The sequence below is a fragment of the Alosa pseudoharengus genome, unplaced genomic scaffold (genome assembly GCF_046254945.1).
Source record: "Alosa pseudoharengus isolate Yale_2024_CS ecotype anadromous, Long Island Sound unplaced genomic scaffold, YU_APseudo_1.1 YU_APseudo_1.1_scf_12, whole genome shotgun sequence".
Taxonomy (NCBI): Eukaryota; Metazoa; Chordata; class Actinopteri; order Clupeiformes; family Clupeidae; genus Alosa; species Alosa pseudoharengus.
In genome coordinates, this window is record NW_027468587.1 from 26,486,765 (window position 1) to 26,504,584 (window position 17,820).

A 17,820-nucleotide genomic window follows, 5' to 3' on the forward strand; every position below is an offset into this window, starting at 1 on the left:
ATGTTGAAAACTATTTCGGCATAGCCTATAAGCAGTTTAATTAAATGTAATGTTAGTTGTAAACAAACGGGCTACTATGTGAGGCTTGGCCTCACAGATGCGCTCGTGCCTTAGATGGCAAGAAAAATCTTCACGATATAGGCCTATTAACTGACCGCCCGATTCACGTTGGCTGGGGGGCAGGGGGGGGGGCCGGGCCATCAGACATTTGTGCCTAGGGGTCTATGAATTGTTAATCCGGCCCTGCCCCCAACAAATCACACCTTCCCACCTCTGTGACGGCTTAAAAGTCGTCGAGAGGACTCCTAACTCACAGACCTAAAGACCCACAGACAGTCTTGAGTTAATGCATTAAACATTGTTTGCTGGTAACCCGCCACAAATAGTCTACAGATTCTTGCGTGTGTATTCTCTATTCTCTCCAAAATGTGCCCGTTCTGTAGGCTGGCCAAGTGCGTAATTCTGCAGCATAAAGCAGATGTATTTGTTTATTGTACAGAAAAATAAAAATAACCTGTCAAGCAGTCAATTGACTACATTGCAGTCAAGAAGTAGGGCAAATTAATTAACGAAACCAAAACGTGGGTCATAGTTGTCTAGGCCTCTATTGCGTAGCCTGTTAAAAACGTCGCTAGATAGTATTAAATCGCCAACAACATTGTTTTCTGCAGAAGCCTACCCTAGCCTACAGATTAGTTCTGAACAGTTATTTCTGGCTCAATTATCAAAAAGGTGCTTTCGTCCTCCGCAAATTAAACAGGTAGTTCCGTAGAGAGACGTTAGAATAAATTAGAGTTTGCGATTGACAACGTTGTGATAAGTAGGCTATAACGCTAACTTTGCAAAGTTAACTTGCATCAATTTTGAACAAAGTTGTGTAGGCTACACCGCGCCAGTTGTAGTCTGCATGAACAGTTCTTGCACAAGACACTGTTTTGATTTGCGTAGGGGAGGTGCGTGCTGAAGCCAACCTGTTTGAGGGAGATCGGTGCAAGGAGAGAATGCGTGCTCTGTCCCGCGCATATCTCTACCATAAAATAATGTGTCTAGGGTAATCTATATTTTCAATAAACACAGAAATGGATGTTACAGTTATTCAGTAATGAATTACTGAAATTTGAATTGTACTTTGTAACACGTTACCCCCAACACTGACAATAACGTAGACAGCAAATTAAGATATTTTTTCGTTTTGTGGAGCGGCACCGGTACCACTGTGTAGCCAAGCCTTATGCCATAGGCTACCCAAGTAGCCTAAATCGAGGTAATGTTTAATTATTCCAGTCCAGCTCCCTGTGGGCACTTGGACTCAAATGTGGTGCAGAATCTGTAGCCAATTGCACTAAGCTTATAGCTCCTTCACAATTAGCAATTATTACTTTTGTCCAAACTGAGAAATATCCAATTGTTGCAGACTATGACATGGCCTGAAATATGATCGATGATCTGCATTTTTCGAGTATGGTATTGCAAAGGGACCTCATGATCATATCTAGCCCCGCCCACAACATTTGAGGTCGGGAAGTTCGGTCTGGCATTGCTCCGTTGTGCTCGAACCAGAGCTGTTCAGACCAATCAAATCGGGCTTTACGATGATGGACAGGTGAGCAACAGCCCCTCGTCTATCACATCATCTGAGCACACTTAGGTTGATTTTGTTTGCAACAAAAACACTGTGGCTAGAAGGAGGCAGATGGCTTCTAAGACCCCATATGGAAAAATGCATATTATTTCAATGAGGTTTTATCACTGAAAACGATTATTTCTGAAAACTTTGGCCAAAGTTGAGATGTGGGAAAACTCATGGTTTCACTTTCATTTTTCAAGGGAAAACAGCGAGTTGCATTGTGACATGTTGTTCCCTCGTTCGTTTGAAATCTCTGATTGACCACCTGTTTGAGGGATTTGCAACAGCCTTCCCCAGCTATTATAACATGTTTGTAACATATCGGTGTTTGACGGAATTATTTTTAAAAACGAAGGGGAAATATCAGTTTTTCCTAATAGCCTACCCTGCTACGTATCTCTTAGATTTCGCTAACGAGTGTTGTAGGAGATATTGACGGCACAATAACTTTTACAAAAGACCAGAAAACAATGACAAGGTATTTGTAGAGAAGAAGGATGATTTGTGTGTTCTTCCTACATCTCACGGTAAGCTATTTCGTTGCTCTGATTGGTTAGGTCTATCCAATTGAGTGCAGAGGCATCCCCCCCCTGTATCGGTTGAAATACGCCCCATAATTACATCCCAATGGAGCAGTATCAGACTCATATTCTGACTAGAATTTGAGTATGACAACGTCAGGCTAGATCATATCTACATTACAAAGAGAAACACAAATGTAAACCTGCTGCTAAAGCTATAAGAATAACTTAGTCACAAATATTTCATGTTACTTGAGCACAAAACAATGCAACAGTGAGTGAGTGTTTGACAGAAGCCTGACGGAAGAGGAATGTGAGCAGGTCAGAAGGAGGAGCTTAGGCACACAGGAAAATCTTTGTCTTCAGAGAGAATCTTTGTTTTGCACATCCCCGTTTCACTACTGCGCCAGACGTCTGTGTGCTGCTGTGAGTCAAGCTCTGTCTTCTACTCTTAGCAGGCAGAGGTTCTATCCACTACGCTGCACAGAAATGCAAGTGGTGCCATGGAGACACTGACAACATGAATAAAAAAATAAAACTGGGTTTACAGCATGTAGTGCAACATGTTGTGAAGACAGGCCATTCATAGCGGATTTTCAACAGTGGCTGAATGGCAAAATTCTTGTCACAGCAAGTCACTCAGTTAAAATATAATGGACTGTTGAATATGATGCCTCAACTTTTTTTCTCAGTGTCCCGCAGCGGTCCCGAATTCTACTTGGCACTGTCCCGGACATAAACACCAGTGTCCCAAATTCAAGTTCTTGTTTTTTCCTATTCTACATAATAAACAGCATAATAATCAGTAACTTGCATCACTTAATTAACTCGTTCTGGTCCACCATGTCAGTTCTGAACAATTTATTAAACACCATTTTATTAACATTAATCATCTGCTGTTTCACACAACACTCATTTTCAGAGATTGCGCTTTTGGCTCTTTTTTTGAAGTTGCACTAGACGTTCTCATTGTCCATCGTTTTGACGAACAGGGTTGTAAAACATTCCGTCAATAATCTATTTTCACGTGTCTTTAATTTCAATGTCAGTTTGGTGTGATGTCATGGCCACAGATCAGTGAAAACAATAAGTAGCGTGGGAAATTACCACAAAGCTGTCAGATAGGCTACTCTCCTGCCGCACTCTCACCCTCTTGTGCACACTCAAATGCGTTCCCAATTAAATGAAGTAGCAAACCGTAGTTAGATCTGCTGCAACAAGCTGTTTTGACATTGTAAACATTCTTTAAAAAGAGTGTAAAGCAGTTTGCAGTAGCCTGAAGTTAACCACAACGTCGTCTATTGCTGGAAAAAAAAGCGAGCGGCCTATGATAACCTAATTAAATGCTCGGCAGGCCGGATTAAAGTGCATGGCGGGCCAGATCTATGATAAACTAATAAATGCTCGGCGGGCCGGATTAAAGTGCGTGGCGGGCCGCAGTTTGGACACCCCTAGCCTTAGAACTGCCACAGTGAAATGTCAAATGCTAACTTAAATAACGGTTTTCATTGTTATAGGCTACCTTGCAACACTATCGTTTTTTTCAAATCGCAGTTGCAGTAGGCTATTTAGCTCAGCATGATATTGGTGACGTTTGTCTGTCACTGACAGAAAACATGCAGCATTTTAGTCAGAGAGGACTGTTATCTCATTTTTTTTAGAACACCAGTGTAACCTTAGGCCTACACTATCAATCAAAAATGTTCACAATGTCATGAAAACAAATGCCATTTACCTGCCTGCTAGTTAGGTAAGTTAACCTCTATATCGGAAAGTGACCCATTAGGCCTACCGCCCGTGCCCTATTTTGTGTCGGCCTATGAGTCACTTATAGTAGAGCGGCTACAGGAAAAATCGTGCAAATTATGATACAAGCGTGGAATTCGGCAGATATGTGCTCAAGACCAATACAATCAAATCTACCTGATTGGCCACTTGAAATGGCGGCCATTTTCCAGAATTTTGTTACACTCTAAAATACACTCTAAAAATGTATTTGTTGTACAGAATTGACAAAGGAAATTATGATACAGCCATAAAATTTGGCAGGTATGTGCTTAAGACCAACACAATACATTCTAACTGATTTTCCAGTTTAAATGACGGCCATTTTCCAAGACGGCCACAAAAAAATACCATAGAAATGGATTTGTTGCACAGAATTGATCAAGCAAGTTATTATACAAGCATGAATTTTGGCATGAATGTGCTAAAAAAACAATACAATCAAATCTACCTGACTCGCCACTTGAAATGGAAGCCATTTTACAATATGGCCGCCAAAAGACTGAATTTAGCCCAGAAGTGAGCAAGAAAATGATGATACAAGTATGTAATTTTGTGTGTTTGTGCTAAAGAGCAATATAATCAAATCCATTTTCAACTTGAAATGTGAAATGAACACCAAATAAGACACTAGAACTTCAATAATTGCAATTAATTTAGCAGATGTGGCCCAAATCAATGTTAACATTCACTGCATTTCTGTTTCCTTCTATGATGAAGCAAAAAAGCACATAACTGAGATTCACTTGCATCTATGGGTGCAACCTTTTTTGCATGAACACTTAGTGAGTTCCTGACAGCTGGCTGCAATTGGAGGCAAAGTTGTCCAACAAACCTGCGAGACGCACGTGTATAAAAATGATATTTGTTTTTCAACAATGTAAGCCTGGAAAGAAAGCAAGGAGTCAAGTGTATTTCTGCTTGTTGGAACGGTCATGGTAACTCTTGCCAGAACATCAACCAGCCAGAAGATAACAGGAGTGAGGAAGTGCAGGGGAGTTGAGGGATGAGGTTTGTTAAATGTTAAACTGATTAAGAAAGTTTTGTTTTGTAATTGTTCAATAAAACCATTTTTTATGGACTTGGAGTCATTTTTACTCAAAACGTATGGCTGTGATAGATTCAGCACCCCTAAAAACCCCTAGTTAGACATCTCAAAAGCTAATATTGGTCAACAAAATGTTTTCATTATTTTCGCCCAGTCCGTCTGGGCACCCCAAACTTGATGGGCTCTCCAGGTGTTTCCCCGAGGATTTGGCCGTGGATAAATTGGGAGGTGTTACTAGACACCTATAGGAACACATAGTAAAAAAAGCTATTGGTAAGAAATGTTTTTGCAGATTGGCGGAAAAAAAGTCTAACTTTCCCTAACTATTAACCAATACGGCGCATTCCTAATGAAACGCAAGCACCCAGCCCATTTGGGTATCTTACTATATTTGTACCAAAAATAACATTGTAGCCTACAGTGATTTGAAGAGCAGTAGCCTAAACGGTGTTGTAAGGCTGCGTGTACAAAACCGCTTCTTTACAGATCAGCTGGCTAACAAATTCAGGTCAAATTTTGTATAATTTTATTCAGACGAGAAAGATACGTTTAGATTCCCATGTGAACAGTTTAGGAAAAAAGTACCTATTTTGACATTTGCTTTGCTATTTTTTCTACTGTCCCAGAGTTATCCCAGACATCATTATTGTGTCCCCGAAAGCATTTTTTATGGTCCCCGGGACGTCGGGACATCGTTCATTTCGAGCCCTGCCAACCACCCTGCCAGCATCCCACCAGCCATCCTAATTTGCCTAGTCATAGCAACTATGGTGTCACTTCAGGTATGTGGTTAGTCATATTTAGTGTCACTTCAGGTATGTGGTTAGTCATATTTAAATAGCACCATCACAGTACTACATGGTACCACTCGATGAAAAGCAGCAAACTGCACCGGTTACCTTTTTGTTTTGCAGCAACATATTACTCATCACTCTATAAACCTGCTTTAAGACAGTAACTTTATCTACTTCATTTTAATCTAGCAGTTTCCCGGACCCTGCTGAAGCAGCAAGAAATTGAGCAAACCTGTACCTGAACATGGACAAGCAATGCAGACAATCCCAGTTCAAGCATCCTAAGTCCATTTAAGCCCTTCCAATTACACACAAACACATTGACACACCCCTCAACCCATCTGTGCATTGCAAAATCTACTTTAAGATCAAAAAATGAAGTTGGTTACCTAACACTTTCTCGCAAAATCAACTAACTTCATTTAATAAGAGTTTGACTTATTTTAAGAAATCTCATCATGAAAACAAGCCAGTTTGGATGCCAATGTCTTGATAAGATGATTTTAAATAAGTCAAACTCTTAATAAATTTAGTCAAAATTATCTTATGAGAGAGGTAAGTGTCTTTATACTAAAAACAATACCAATAAGATTTTTGTTAATCTTAATATAAGATGAATAACACTTGGTTAGATTTTTTCCCTCTCTCTTTAAGCTCATCTCAGATGTACCACAAGGCTTTCTGGAAAACAATGACAGCGGTCGCACCTGATTATCGGTGAGGTGAAGGACTGTCTTTTTGTACGAGATGACATCAAATTCCACAGCCTTCCAAACCAAGTGCCCAAGCAGATCCCCCACCTTTTTCTTCTTTGTGATCACAATGAGGTACATGCCTGAGAAGATGAAAAGGACATGCAACTTATACCATCATAGCAGAAATTGAATCATGATATCATAAACAATTAGGTTTAATGAAAACATACAATAAAACATACAATAACAATAAAAGGTAGTAAGTGTAAGTGTAAGAAAATGCTTTAAAGCAACCCTATGCAGTATTTTGCATTACAAGTATTTACATTTTTATCAGGCAATTACTTTTGGCATCATCATCAAATAAATTTTGATGGTACATTGATATATGTATATTGATCATTCTTATGTGGTCAATTAAAATTATCCCACTTATTCGATCACTACTATTCATATCTTAAAAAAATGCCTGATGTTAAAAGCCGGCTAAGTTTGGAGTTCCAAATGTCTGGTTATGTTGTTCAGATATATGGCCCAACCAATTGACATCCGCAGAACATGCGGACTTACACCCAGGTCTGAAAGCAGCTACTAAAAGTGTTCCATCAGGTACCATGAACAAAACAGTAGCAAAGTTGGAAGTGCCACAGCTGTGAAAGTGCACCTGCTGAAGTGTCAACATGGAGAAAATCTAAATCAGATATGCCATGGTGTTTCAAGAAAACTATTGTATTTTCTATGAAAAGCAGTCACACATTTGGCTACATTTAGAGATCGCAAATGAGGCTATAGCAATGAATTTATCAGCATACAAAACTTTTTTTGTGCAAACACTTTGGTGTAGCACAAAGGCCTAGGCCTACTATAACAGCAAAAGCTTGTGATTCCAGTCGGAATGCACATTACCGTAAATAGATTGCTTTCATGGCATGGTATGGGCAAAAGTGTAACATTAGGCTACTGCTCAGAATTTCCAGATAAAAAAGTTACTCCAGCATACTTTCTATGCACCCCTTATTCCTAGGTTTTAAATTTTTAAAAATGAATGTCATCAGTGTGATCACTATTAGCTTACTAGAGCGAGTGACGTGACAGGGAAAAAATGTGTAACCTGTCTTCTAGCCACACTACCACTTATGTGAGAAGTCAAAAGGCAGAGCAGAGTATGTCTGTTTTAGGTCACTATCAATATGATGGTGCTTTATATGTATAGCACCTTTCATACACAGAATGCAGCTCAAAGTGCTTTACATTTGGAACATTTAACACAATAATAGAGAAGAAAATAATAATAATAAATATAGCCGCAAGCGGCAATGGCGGGCCCGAGCACCTGCGGGCCGCAAGCCGTGACATGTCGGAATCCAACAAAGCACCGACGTGGTTCATTTGTGAAATGTACATATTTGATGCATGTGCTATTTGTTTTTGTATTTTATTTTCTGCCACATGTACTTGCTTGGCCAGGTGGGGGCGCAATGCAAGGCAGGCCCATTGGGTGTCATCATAATCATAATATATATTAACCTGAGAAATTTCAGACCATTCATTTTAAGCAAAGAACATTTCTGATACACTTTTTGGTTGGCCAGATGATGGCGCTATGTTAGACATGGAAATTAGACATGTGAATATCATCACAATAATGATATCCAAAATTTGTGTAAACTTTCAGATCAATCACTTAAGGCATTGTCCATTTCTGGCACATTTCCTGCTTGACCAGGTGGTGGCGCTATGCCAGGCAGGCCCATTGGGTGTCTGGATATCATCATAATCATAATATCTATTAACCTGAGAAGTTTCAGACCATTTATTCAAAGCATAGAGCATTACTGACACATTTCCTGCTTGGCCAGGTGGTGGCGCTATGCCAGGCAGGCCCATTGGGTGTCTGAATATCATCATAATCATGATATCTATTAACCTGAGAAGTTTCAGACCATTCATTCAATGAACTGTGATTTATGACACATTTCCTCTTCATGTGGTGAGATATTAAAATCATATCAAATATATAACATATCAAAAATCCCTTCACAATTTAACATCAGCGACATCTTGGCATAATGTTTGCCAAATTTCACATGAATCTGACAAACCGTCTAGGAGCAGTATGTTAAAATTGATCATGTGACATCAGTGTAATTGTCATTCTTTCTGTTGCCAGTTGGTGGCGCTATGCCAAACATGCATTATGGGCATGTGAATATTATCATTAACATGGTCTTCAATGACCTGTGAAATTTAAAACATTTCAAGCCATGCATGGTGAATTATGACACATTTATTGCTTATGTGGAAGGGTATTAAAATTAATAATTTCGCCATTTCGTCAAATTACAACATATCAAAAAAAGGCTTCACAATTTATAATCAGGAACATCTCGGCGTCATGTATACCAACTTTGACATGAATCGGATCAACCGTCTAGGAGGAGTACGTTAAAATTGATCATGTCCACAATGCACAAAATCTCAATTACCTCACTTCCTGTGGGCGTGGCTAATGGCATGTTAATACAAAAGTTGTTTGTTTTTGGGAGTTACATACACCCACCAAATTTGGTGTGTGTATCTAAAACTATATGCCAACCACAAGTCACAGTGACATAAGGGGGCGCTATGGAGTTCCTGGGCAACGCCCGGTGCCAAGCTTTTATCCCTGTCTATTCACTGTATCACTTGATGTGTGTGCCAAATTTCATGCGTTTTCACCCATGGGAAGCACCTCCTTTGGCATCATGATTCATCACATATTTCATCACATATTAGTCTGCACAAAATCCCAAATACCTCACTTCCTGTTGGGCGTGGCTAATGCATTGTACATTCGAAAGTTGTTTATCTTGGGGAGATACAAACACCTACCAAATTTGGTGTGTGTAGCTGAAAGTATATGCCCACCACGGGATCAGTCATCTAAGGGGGCGTAAGGGGGCGCTAGCGAGTCTCTGGGCCATGCACGGGGCCAAGCTTTTTTACCTAGCTGCTTTGTGTGACACCTGATGTGTGTGCCAAATTTCAAGACTTTTCGATTACGTTAACCACCTCAAAATATTTGCCAACCACGGGATCAGTCACCTAAGGGGGCGCTAGCGAGTCCCTGGGCCACGCCCGGGGTCAAGCTCTTGTACCTAACTGCGTTGCGTGACACCTGACGTGTGTGCCAAATTTCAAGAATTTTCGACCATGTTAACTCCCTCAAAAACAGGAAAGCAAAAAAGTAGAATAACAATAATAAATAATAATAATAATAATAATAATAATAATAATAATCCTTACAAAAACAATAGGGCCTTGCGCCCTTCGGTGCTCGGGCCCTAATAATAATAATACATTTTGAGACTAACACAGCAAGTTGTGTAGGCTTTGCTAACAAATGGTTAGGCTAACAAATGCTTATGCTTTTGTTGATGTAGACTTTAAGCGGTTAGCCTTAGCATGTTGTTAGTATTTGTTATGATTATATGAATTTATATACAGACGTTTAAGGAACATAACAACCGTAGAACTGGCAGCTTTAACCCTTAACCCCATACAAGGATGCCATATGGCAACACTGGCAAGGAAAAACTCCCATATTCCCAGAAGAAACCTTGAGCAGAACCTGACTTAATAGGGGGAGCCCATCTGCTTCTGGCTGGCTGCAGCTCTAATGGCAGCAGTCGAATGTAGAATAATCTGAAAAAGCAGTCTAAGATAAAAATGAGTTAACTAAAGGCTCTCATGTACAGGTATGTTTTCAGGTCTTTTTTTAAAGATATTCACTGAACTCGTCTGTTTGATGTACAGAGGCAATGTGTTCCATAGCTTTTCGGCATAACGGATAAAAGCAGCTTCTCCACTTTTTTTGTGAAGCACTTTGGGTACAAATAAAAGACTAGCATTGGAAGATCTAAGTTTCCTTTGCGGTTGATAAGATATGCCAGAGCTTTGTAAGTAATTAACATAATCTTAAAATCAATTTTACAGGAAACAGGGAGCCAGTGCAGTTCAGCTAACACAGGGGTGATGTGCTCTCTCTTCTTGGTCTTAGTTAAAAGTCTAGCAGCAGAGTTCTGTAGGAGTTCCAATTTATTTATAAGTTTTTTGGGGAGACCGGTAAAAAGTGCATTGCAGTAGTCTAATATAGATATAAAGGGCTCTGTCACGGCGCGAGTCCATGCCGGTGGACACCTTTGATATCACGAACGTTACGCATGCACATCAATAAACTGACAAACGTAACCCGCAACATTCACAACTTTCATTCATCATTGTTCCACACATATGCCGGCAAAATTACAACATGATATGGAATAAGCTGTCTGAGTTGATATGTTGTTTGTTCTGTGCGTAGTTGTGCTGTTTGTCGTTTGTTCGCTAAGATGTTTGTTAATGTTTGTCGGGAAAGGCCTACCGGCAACATAACAGTGTATTTAACATCACGACACGCATAACATGCTACATCTAAAAGTATGTGTTTATTGTATTGGTGGAATGTATGTGGTGGACAATAATTTCGATAGAAAGGTAGCCAACCTGTAGAAGGGGTTCACACTGTCCCACTGGCAAACAGGAAGTGGTGCAACTGCGCCCCTATTTCAGGTAGTGGGGTACGGTTGGCTACCATTGCATAAGAGAGCCACAGGGGGGAAATAATGTGCTACGGGAATGCTATTAAGTAGTAAATTTTCTTTATGCATTTAAAGCTTATGTCACTGGGGAATGTGTTGCAATGTATTTTGTATATTTTTGTCACTTCTCATGTGTTACATTGTTAATTGATTGAATTATGTGTTGGTATAGCCTAGGGGTGGGGTTTTGTCCTATTTATAGGGGCAGTATGGAACTTGTATTGAGTATGTATGTAAAAAAACGTGCGTACGCCACCCTTCCAGATGTGTCCATTATAAATCACAAATGAACGTCAACCTGTGCGCAGCCGGATGGTTTTAGGTCTCCGCCTTGTAAACACCCCCTCATCAATATCATTAGCATATGTTTTAATGAAATCAATGGCCTAAAAGCTGTAGACTATGTCAAATTATATACTGAAAACATTGTATAGGCCTAGCCTATGCCATCTGATGTTAACTAGCCTATATGCGTCAGTTTGAATAGCTTAACTAATTATGTTTTTTCCAGCAAAGCTTTCTGGAAAGAGATCGTATGCATCCATGTCAATTGTCCTCTGCTAGCTTTCATTCCTTTTGCTTGCAGTAATGTGAATAATCAACATTTAGTATGTTTAGGCCTACTTTGTAGGAAAAAAAAATGGGTAGGCCTAGCTTATGAAGGAAAGACCTCTAGGCCTACAGCATAATCATGTACGTTAGGGTACAGTAGGCTACGTTTCCAATCTGACCCAGGGTAATATGCTGATTTAGCCTACAAAACAGAGGACTAAATTATAAGCGTGATATGTCATGCAGGCTTAACGTTTCTTTTAGGCTAGGCTATGTTTTTGCTGAAAAAGTAGCCTAGTTCCTTTATATTTTAGCCTACATTATTCAACTCACGTATTGTCATCTGATCTTGGGCACTGCCATTCAAAAAAATGGCTCTGCACCTCTTTACGCAACTCCAACGCAACACTAAATATGAAGATGCCCTGCTTTCAGAGGATAACTTCCGTCCCTTGGTTGTGTAGGCTACAGAGGGTCCCCGTTAAAAATTGACACTTCATTCACGATCATGGTGAATGGTGAAATGTAAGTACAACTGCAGCCGCTTGGGGGCAGCATAGTCCGCTGTAGCGTTTCACGGTCGAACCATACGGCACATTCGACAGCAAGGGCTGTGATTGGCCGAGTTTTCAGTGCGTTTCTCTGTGTTTTTAGCAGCCCCTGCAACATGCTAGTCCACTGTAGCCTAGCCTTGTACATAATGTTAAACATTGTTTTGGATTCAGTGGCAAGATTTCTTGATTGTACAGTGTCTGTCTCTCAGTAATGTTTTAAAATGAGAGCTTCGTCAGCTGGCAGTATAGGCTACTTTGTCGGTAGTCATGAGAAGTTCGCTTGCTAACAGAACATAAAAATGCTGCCCAGAAACCTTGTGAATAGTTCTGACACTAACGAGGTTGAAATATAGCCTTTGCCTACAGCATCTCCTTAACAGTAATGTTAACAAAATGACAGCATTCATATGACAAAGGAAAACGAATCCGGTCACTCAAGACTGTGCCGCAGCCGTGGGGCAGAAGACGCTTGGTGGCCGTCCACAACGTTATAAACTTAACCTAAATAGTCGGCTGCTGTAAGCTACAATCGGATTTTATTGTATACCCCTGTTGTCTCAATGATAATAACATCTCATTTCCGACTATATTTCAAAGTGTGCCGTTCATTTGCATTAATAACATAACATCGTATTTTGTCATTTATGGCGAAGACATGCATTCCGTTAGGGATATTGAACATATTTAACATTCTATAGGCCTAACCATCGTGATTTCGAATTGGTGCAGTTGTCAGCACAAAAACTCATTTTATTCTTTTGCTCTTTTGCATTGCTCTATGCTGTTCTATGGTGCTTTCTGCCTCTTGGTTGCGCATGCATGTTTTCGTGACGTTTCATAGAAATCCATGTATAATGATCGCATAAAACGACTTGTTTTGGGACATTAATCTAGGCTACGTTAAGCTTTAAGGATTGTATGTCCTTAATTTATTTATATAGGCCTATTTAGGCTAGGCTACTTGCGCAAACCCTGGATAGACTTTTATTGCCAAACAACAATATTGGTGGTATTTGTTACATTAGCTTCAAAAGGCACTGCTTGTGAAAGAAGGGGGTGGGGAGGGGAGCTTGCAGCCAAGTGTCGGAAAAATGCATAGCCTACAACACAGAACCCGCTTCTCGCATTAGTCACTGACAATAGACACTCTTCCAGCCTAATGACTTAAACACATTTTGAATGATTTACAGTATGCCTAGACATATTAGCGCTCCACGTGTAGAAACTGTGCAGAATACAATGTGTGAATGATGCTCAATGATTTGCCAATAGCCTATAATAGTCTTCTGCTGGGTTGCATGTAGCCTACTGTAGGCTACATGTTTTCAGCCTTTATTGGTTAAATGACCATTTTTATTACGAAAATATTTCTTAACTTCAAAAACTCAGTGTCTAAAACTCGGTGTCATTCAGACTCAACCCTCTTGACGTTTGGTGATTAATTGACAGCTGTTTTGGGACACGTTAAACTTTCTTTATAATGAGCGCATAAAACGACTTGTTGTTTGGGACATTAAGCTACGTTAAGCTTTTTCACATTAAGGATTGTATATCCTTAATTTATTTATATATTTAGGCTACTTGCGCAAACCCTGGATACTTTTATTGCCACACAACAATATTGGTGGTATTTGTTACATTAGCTTCAAAAGGCACCGCTTCAGAAAGCTGCACTGCTTGTGAAAGAAGGGGGTGGGGGAGGGGAGAAAGCTCGAGTAGCCGAGAGAGACGCCGAGAATGATCGGTTGAAAGCGTGAACTGAAGGACTGCATCAATAAGATCAACGAATTCCTCCGCACAACACGCAGATCTTCCCAGGGATTCAACGTGCTTTTAATTTAGACTGTAGAATGTTGAATGTAGACTGTTTCAATATACGTTTTCTCCGAAGCACTTTCCCGACTTAGTCTTTCTATAGGCTAAGCATATCATGGAGATAGAGTAGAAAACTGGATTTAACTAAACAAATGTAACTAAGTAAACTGATTGTTTACTCTACAGTAGGCTATGTTCCCCCTCTCAGGCTGTACAGTAGGCCTATTGAAAGTAGACTAATGAGCTTAGACACATTAGCGCTTCCAGCCTAATGACTTTCACACATGAATGATTTACAGTAGACACATTAGCGCTCCACGCAGTGGCGTAAATATAGTTGGTGCAGCAAGTGCAGTCGCACCAGGGCCTGTGACCTCCGTCGCTACCCCCGCAATGCAATTGCTGGAAAATTCTTTACCGGTCCTTTCTGACTACCTGCGTGCCTTTGACCAGGCCAAGGCTACAGCGCAGACACTCGCAAATAAATGGGGGTTCAGAGTACATTTGAAAATGTTAGAGCACGGAGAGTGAAGCGTCACTTTGACGAACTATCGGAAGATGAACGCTTAACAAAGGCGAACACTTTAACAGGGGGAATTAATTGGGCATGAATCATTGTGCTGAACGGTATTTGTCAATGAGCAGAAACACACACGACATTCAAACTATTGATAAGATGTACTGGTCTGTATCTATAGGCTAACATTGGACAAATAAATGACACTGACTCGCCATATCCTGACTCAGGAAAAAAAAACATTTTCTTGCTTTGCCGCAAACTCAGCAATGAAATCATAGGCCAGTTTGCAGGTAGCCTCTTTTTCATAGAAGGGAGAGCCTAGTCTCTCCTGTGACATGGAGGTGCGCAAATAGTTTTTAATAGCCTGTTCAACTTCGAAAAGCTTCGTTCACCCGATGCCAGTCACTGATCGCAATTTCAAAGTTCGGAAAGCTTCATCTTTTAAAGTTTTAAGTGAAGTGGCCCCTATCTGCCCCCTTTGGAATTATATCTCGAGCCTATTATAGGTCCAGTGCGTTATGTCCTGGGATTCGGATGTGCTCAAAAAGAAAAGAAAAAACACTTTTTTATAGATGGTTATGAGGAGCAATATGAGAGAGAAATTTGATGATCATTGATCGTTGTTTTGGGACGTTAAGCCTTTTCCATAGGCGTCAGTGAAGGAGATTGAAGAATGACAATTTTTTTATACGAAAATATTTCTTAACTACAAAAACTCAGTGTCTAAAAACTCAGTGTCATTCAGACTCAACCCTCTTGTTGTTTTATTATCTTTTTCGTTGTCGTTTGAACGTTGGCAAGCAGGCATGTTGCGGTTGCAATTTAAGTGAAATTTCTACAGTAGGCCTACAACATGCTGTTAGGCTGGGCTACTGTCAATGTACTTGTACAGGTAAATGTTCAACAATTGCTGGTGTACAGGTTATATAATCAATTAGCTAAATCATTTGTCCAGCTGTTTAAAAATTTTTTCGTGCTACATTCAAACGCAAAAGGTGCTTTGATATATTTTTCGTTAGAACGTCGGCAAGCAGGCATGCTTTGGTTGCAATGAATGAGGATAATTGCTTTTTTTGGCATTATTTTGAATATGACTCTCTCCAGTCTCAACAGCACGTACTTTTTCCACACGCTAAGTTCTAACACACATATCCCCTCTCGCTTTCTCTCTCTCCATCCCTGCACACGGTGCTTTCTTAAAGGAGCTGCACCATTTTACAACAATTGCATCTACATTTTCATATTAGAATGTTTTGTGAAGTGTAAGCTTAAACTACCGTGATCAATTTAAGTTCCCCTGCCCCCGCTGCGTCATGGAAGCAGTAAGTCAGTCGCATCAAAAATAGTAGTGGCACCCAAGTGACACCTTGTGGTTGTTTGTGTCAACTGCAGTTTGTGCCATTTCTGCCGAGAAAATGGGGATCGTGATTCCTGAAGGAACCCGTCCAAACTTAACAGGGACCCACTGTATATATGATATAAAATATCTATAGCCTACATTGTATAGCTTACATTCAAATATTACCTTTCTGTTAGGAAGCTGGGAATAGGCCTATGAGCGCAAATTAGGATGTAGTGCAGGCTAAACGCGAGTAAACGCAGTTTATCCACCTCTGACATTTCAGAAATAGAGTTTAGGCCTACCCACCTCTTATTAGAGTTTATCCACCTCTCAAAAGAGTTTATTCACTTTTAACATTCAAAACTGTATTATCCAATACTATCCTATATTCCCAATACTGTACAATATCCTCCACCATTATCAAACATGTTCTGAATGCCTTTTTAAAAAATCCGATACCGCATGGCGCAGTCCACCTCACCGAGATTGCAGAATTCATAGTTCACCCACCTCTTATTTTACCACTACATCCCTGGCACAAATGTACTTTTCCTCTCCTAAACGAGGGCAATTGGACATATTGTGGTCAATATTAGATTGGTGAGAACACTAAATATACTAGATCACCTGTAATGTTTCAATCATTCTATCGTAGGTCTTGGTGTTTTTTTAGATATTATGAAATAAGTAAGCTATACGTTTTTTCACTTTCTTAAGTGGGCTATAGTTCTCATTAGCAGTTTTATGCTAAACCATGAAACATTAAGCTGCGTCCAAAAATGTCTTTAAAAATCTTCTGATATTGATCATGCATATGGCAAAGAAAGACATGAATTTTGATCGCACTGAGACCTCAGATTACTTGCAGTACCCCGGCATTACCACAAGGAAATAGTCGTACGTCAAGTTTGAACCTGACGTGGAGATAAGCACTTTTCCACGTCAAAGACAGTTTTTATAAATCTGAGCGTTGGCATGAATTTGAGCGTACGCACGGTCTAAGATCAAATCTGTGCGTAAGAACGCTTTATAAATGAGGCCCCTGGTCTGCTACCATCCTTTCTGCCTCCACTGCCGTCCAACCTAACAGGCTCATTCAACGCTTATGAAAATACTTTGATAGAGTCAACACATTTATGAATACTATATTCAATTTTTGCTAATAAATACACATAAAACTTAAACAGTGTACATTTACCAAACAATTCCAGCTAGCACCAATCTTTGGCCACAGTTGGACTGCATTCAAGGATTCATAGTAGAACTGAGGACATACCTGCCACTAATCTGATCGTTCCCATGATGCCACATACTGGCCGTGTCACTGCTGACGGAGGGATATCCTTCCTCACTGTAAGATAAAAAACCAAGCAAAAACAGAAAATGTCACTGTCATCAATGGAAAAGAATACCGGAAAAAGTTCCTTTGAGGTACACCACAGAGATGAAAGCATGACAAGAAGCTGTAGCAACAACATGCATCCAGAAAAAGTGGATGAAAGGTAACCTATTAAACAGGATCATATTAGTTTTGTAACGACAATACAGCATGACACATTTTTGGGTATGCAACAACTAAAACAAATGTCAGGTGTGGGATCGTTCACAAAATGCCTAATTTAAACCATAACTGCCAATACTCTGTTTTTGTTATTTCTCCCGGAAAACTCCCGTAATTTGCATGACCATCAAACCTAATTTTAAGATCACTGATCCATTCATTTTTTCTGTTAGTCTGACATTTCCCAGGTTGCCAGATCACTTACTTTCAATGGAAACCTTTTTTTTTTTTTTTTTTTTTAAAGTATATTTTTTGGGCTTTTTATGCCTTTAATGATAGGACAGTGGAGAGTGACAAGTGAGTGGGAGAGAGAGTCGGGGTGGGATCCGGAAAGGACCACGGGGCGGGAATCGAACCCGGGTCGCCGGCGTACGGTGCAGGTGCCCC

General features: G+C 40.1%; 1 protein-coding gene across 1 annotated transcript in view; it reads right to left on the bottom strand.

Moving 5' to 3' along the window:
- The window catches only part of sacm1lb (SAC1 like phosphatidylinositide phosphatase b), a 41,494-nt gene that overhangs the window by 18,891 nt on the left and 4,783 nt on the right, over nucleotides 1-17,820 (bottom strand). The window contains exons 3-4 of the mRNA XM_076280600.1: nucleotides 17,149-17,223; nucleotides 6,483-6,610 (exon numbers count right to left, since the gene is read on the bottom strand). Of these exons, the coding sequence (XP_076136715.1) occupies nucleotides 6,483-6,610; nucleotides 17,149-17,223 (203 nt within the window). The remainder of the gene's footprint in view (nucleotides 1-6,482; nucleotides 6,611-17,148; nucleotides 17,224-17,820) is intronic.